The sequence below is a fragment of the Galeopterus variegatus genome, unplaced genomic scaffold (genome assembly GCF_000696425.1).
Source record: "Galeopterus variegatus unplaced genomic scaffold, G_variegatus-3.0.2 Scaffold5447, whole genome shotgun sequence".
Lineage (NCBI taxonomy): Eukaryota > Metazoa > Chordata > Mammalia > Dermoptera > Cynocephalidae > Galeopterus > Galeopterus variegatus.
This window is the reverse complement of record NW_007731558.1, coordinates 29532-34418: the sequence shown is the minus strand read 5'-3', so window position 1 is coordinate 34418 and position 4887 is coordinate 29532. Positions and strand designations below refer to the sequence as shown.

General features: G+C 40.0%; 1 protein-coding gene across 1 annotated transcript in view; it reads left to right on the top strand.

Annotated features, from left to right (window-relative positions):
• The window catches only part of PSMA2 (proteasome (prosome, macropain) subunit, alpha type, 2), a 13715-nt gene extending 12556 nt beyond the window's left edge, over positions 1-1159 (top strand). Inside the window, exons 6-7 of the mRNA XM_008589439.1 lie at positions 701-793; positions 880-1159. Of these exons, the coding sequence (XP_008587661.1) occupies positions 701-793; positions 880-996 (210 nt within the window). The 3' untranslated portion in view covers positions 997-1159. The remainder of the gene's footprint in view (positions 1-700; positions 794-879) is intronic.
• Positions 1160-4887: the final 3728 nt, after the last annotated feature.

Below are 4887 nucleotides of genomic sequence, written 5' to 3'. Positions count from 1 at the left end.
AAAAAAAAATTGTGAAACCAAATATCTGTGTTGAAGGTAGATTAACTGTGTGATTGTAAGTGTTTGATAAAGAGTGGAGAACTATGTAAAAAATCTGCTGTCAGTGCCTGAGAGCAATAACCTGCTCTCATTTATTTCCAGCTGTATTCTAGACTCAGTGTTTTTGTAATGCTCCAAAAATGTCTGACTTTTAAACGGGAGAATTTTGTAATTGACTTTAACTAACAGATGTACCTTTTCAGTACATTTTTCACATAAGGTTATTAAAAATTTTGGGCCTGGGATTAAATGGTAAGCTTAATAATCTTAGGACCTTAAAGCACTTTTCTTTTCCTTTTCTGCATTGAGTCTTCTAAACATTTCCCATGTTGTAACATATAGCAAGAACAAACAAGGTATTTTAACAAAGGTCTGATTTTCTGATTTATATTTGACTATAATTATATTGCCTCCATATCTGAGCATGAGCGTATTTATGTTTAAGAAGTTTCCTAAAATAAAGTCATTTTAGTGTTACGCTCTTTTCATGATGCTGGGAATTGGGCACCAAATAATTGTCAATATCTTATCCAGTGACAGCTATCTCAATGACCAAAAGTATTAATGTGTGATTTAATATTTTTAAGAGTGTTTTAGATTAAAAAAAAATCATATGCTGCTGCTATCATTGTATTTAAATAGTCATAAAGAATGTCAATAGCGTCATAAGTCATTGTTTTTTAAAAAATGCTTTAGATATAATGAAGATCTGGAGCTTGAAGATGCCATTCATACAGCCATCTTAACCCTAAAGGTTAGTTCAACATTTAACAACAGGATTTAAATTGCTATTATAATTAACTGCTTGGAAAATTGACCTTTTTCCTTCTTCCTTAATAGGAAAGCTTTGAAGGGCAAATGACAGAGGATAACATAGAAGTTGGAATCTGCAATGAAGCTGGATTTCGGAGGCTTACTCCTACTGAAGTGAAGGATTACTTGGCTGCCATAGCGTAGTAATGAAGTGACTGAATGACTGAAATTTCAGATCGTCTATCTACTTAAACATGTTTAAAGTATATTTGTTTTGCAGACTTTTTGCATACTTATTTCTACATGGTTTAATCAACTGGTGTTTTTAAAATGACACTTATAAATCATAATAAACTGTTAAATCCAACTTTCAGCCTTTTCTGAGTTAGTAAAATTTTAACATAGTTATTTTCTGCTTTTCAATCAGTTAATTTCTGGAAATAACTCTATTGCAAAGCAGAATGATGAAATCACTCTAGTTTTCATGCAGTTCTGCTTAAGTCACATCTTGTTGCCCTCTTTACTACCAGATGCTGCCTATGTTTCCATGAGGCAAAATGCTGATTTTGATAAACATCACTGCTTTTGAAAGTCTGGGACATGCATGGATTCATGTGACAAGATAGGAAGCATAGATGTTTTTTAGGCACCGTTAGATGTGGATCAGTGAAATCCTAGGGTGCTTTGCAAGACTGTACTAGAGCTATGAAAAATGCTAGGCCAAATATGTCTTCTATGGGAGATAGGTTGTATAAGTAAATTACACAGTGGTTTGATGGTTCCTGTTGGTTTGTCCATCACAAATAGGTAGACATATTTAAAAGGAGCCCCCTAGGTTGTACTAGAACTTTGTAACTCAAGGATGAACATAAGTGCTGGAAATAAAATAATACTTAAGTGTCAAAACTAGCTTAAATAAGTACTCCCTCATTAATGTAATCTCAGTGTAACCAGAACCTTCACTGTAAGTAAGGTCCATAGAAGCAAGCAGATAATGGGGTATCTGAACTCTGCTTTCATATGTGAAGGCATAGTGCTTAGTTTTGTTTTTAAGGCATATTAGGATAAAAGAACTCGTCATCAGTCTAGTTCACACATCTTAGGGAGAGTTTGAGTGTCATTCTTACCAATATGAAGAGATAGTAGGCAGTTCCATGGTTTAAATGTAGCTCAAAAGATTTTGATTAAGATTTAGCTAAGTTTAGGGAAAAAGAGCCTTATCGTGGAGCATTTTTGATTTTTGTCAGGATTTCCAGTTCTACCACGTACTATTACTGTAATACCCACATCTCGTTATGTATGGAGATGGGAGATGGCAACCTGACCTCCTGTTTCAAGACGTTTGTCTTGAGGGCCTCATCTGATAATCTCTCATATAGGCTCTTGGTGTGTGACTCCAGCACACTAGAAAGCAGACACAGTAGTAAAAAGGGGTGATCTTCAAAGTCGGGTTTCAGCTCTCCCACTTACTGGGTGAGTGACTGTGCAAGGTTTTTGATGACTGAATTGATAATGCAAGTGAAAGGCCTGGCATGGTTGATGGTTAAGTATACTGTAAATGTTAGCTGTCCTTGAATTTGCTTAGGCCCTCTCTAATGTCCAGCGTTAAAAAACCAGAATGCCCAGATTCTACAAATCGAAGAAGAGAAAGGTAAAGGCATAAGTATTTAGGATCAAAGGAAAGCACATGTAGGTTCTTAACTGGGTGCTAATGGAATTGGCACTACAGAATAAAAAGGAAAAACTAGGTGAAGCAGATTTAATCCAGGTTCTATTTTCTGTCTCCTGCCCCATGGTAATGCAGAGCCAGTTCCAGCCGAAGGTGCCTACAACACTTCTCCCTTTGTTCTCAGTTTATTCTTTTCATTGGCTCAAAATAAGCTGTTTCCTTTTGTCCCAGTTCTTGGGAAACTCAACTCAGGTAGCAGCTCATTGAATCCCTAAACATCCCAAAACTTTTGAGTCATTTCTGGCTTGTAGAATCCTAGCTTTTAATCTTAAGTGTGATAATGCTCCTGAAGTTCACAGCCCCTCCCTTCCACTGGTTCAGTTTGTATCTTTTCATCCTTAAGAACTTTTGTCCCAATTGTTCTATGCTCTTTCCCAGTTCCTCACTGAATCATGAATTTAGATTTGCAGAACAATTTCTAGCAATGAAACATGGAAATGTTTAAAATTTACACGTATGGAGGCAGGAGGGAGTTGAAAAAGGTGAATAAGGAAGAGGACTCATACAGGGCTTTGTAATTATTGGGTGCTGATACATTGAGCATCAATGAGGTAATAAACATCAACGGAGTTTTCATCTATTGCTCAATTTTTGTCATAGAACAAAACTGCCAACTCACAGCACTTAGCCTTACCTCCGTCAGGCGTCTCCTTGCCAACATAGGCAAGCTGTCTGAGCCTCCCATTGTAAAGAAGAGCAAGCTGTAGTTCAGTAAATTGCCTGAGAACACAGGACTCAGTAGCTCCTTTGGGTTACAATTCCAATTTCCTGAAGACTAGTCCAGTGGACCTGTATCAATGTCATGTTGCTTCGCGCGCTTCCTTTAGCTAGGAGCTCTTCCTTTTCACATAGAAGGAGCAATATCTGGCTGCCAAGTGATAATAGCCTGAGCATGAGCGTATTTAGAAAGTTAAGTAACTTTAACAGTTCTACTCTCTGAAAGCCATCACCTTTAGCTTTTTAAGATATTTAATCAGTACTTAATCTACATATTAAAAAATAGTAGGATTATACAGCCTTTTCTAGACTCCTGAAGTTTAGCCACTATATTTCAATTGTGTGAGATGAGAAGTTAGAACTCTCGTCACCCTCACGTCCCCTTCTTCCTCAATTTAATTAAATCATGTAGTTCAAAATTTGTTTTCTTATGACTATGTAAGTATGAGGGGTATTCAAAAAATTCATGGAAAGATTTGTATTATCTTTTAATAATTTTTTCCACAAACTTTCTGAAGTTTACATTGCCTAAATAGCTTTCATGGAGGTAATACTACCTCACTTTTTTGTTTACTTTGTTTTCTGTCTCTAGTTCTGCCAGATTCTCCTAACAGAACTATAACATCCTCTGCATGTTTGTTACTGAACTTCTGTTGCCCACCCCCTTGAGAAGGAAAAAACCTCAGAAGTCAAATGGTTGGTGTTAGAAAAGTAGATGTATTCAGTTGAAGGAGATGGTAGACTATCCCATCTCAAAGGTTTATGTCTAGTGGGGAGTATTTTAAGGAGGGTTGAGGGAATGGAATGTGGGAGGTGAAAAGCAGGAGAGAAGATGTGTTAGGGGTCTGCTTCTGTGGTCAGGTACAAGGTCTCGCCAAGGCCTCCTCTGGTTTCTGTTCTCATCTTCGCTCTTATCTCAGGACCCTGCAAGATTTTGATTTGAGCANGAGACCGGTTCCCGCTCACTGGCTGAGCACGGTGCAGGTGCAACACTGAGGGTTGCGATCCTGTTGCTGGTCCCTGGTAAGGGTGCGACACCGAGGGTTGCGATTCCGTTACCGGTCAGTAAAAAAGATAAAAAGGAAAAAAAAAAAAAAGAAATCAAAAATCTTCTTCTGGGCCGAGCCCGTCGCGCACTCGGGAGAGTGCGGCGCTCGGAGCACAGTAGCGCTCCCGCCTCGGGTTCGGATCCTATATAGGGATGACCGGTGCGCTCACTGGCTGAGCGCGGTGTGGCCGGTTCCAAAATGGACAAAAACACAAACAGAAAACCCCCCATCTTGTTCTGCTTTGTTTCCTTCAAATTCCAAACAGAAAAGTGTCTATGAGGCACACCTCCTTACTGGGGTATGCTGACTGTACCTACAAAGCCTTTCTCCACTGCCCCAGGGTCTTTCGCTGGCGCAGTCTCTGCAGAGAACAGGGTTTGCAGAGAGTGGCGGGCGGGAAGAGGAAGGCCGGCATGGGGGTGGGGGGGCATCCAAGAGGCAGGGGCATTTGCTGTTCAGTAGGACGACTCCGCGCTTCTCCCGCTGTCTCCGCTCGCCATCTTTGCCCGGCTTCCTGTGTGGAGTCCCCCGTTCCCTATCGCAGTGTCCCGAAGTCCAGGCTGTGCGCCCCCGGCTGTGCCCTGCGGACATGTTTGCCCT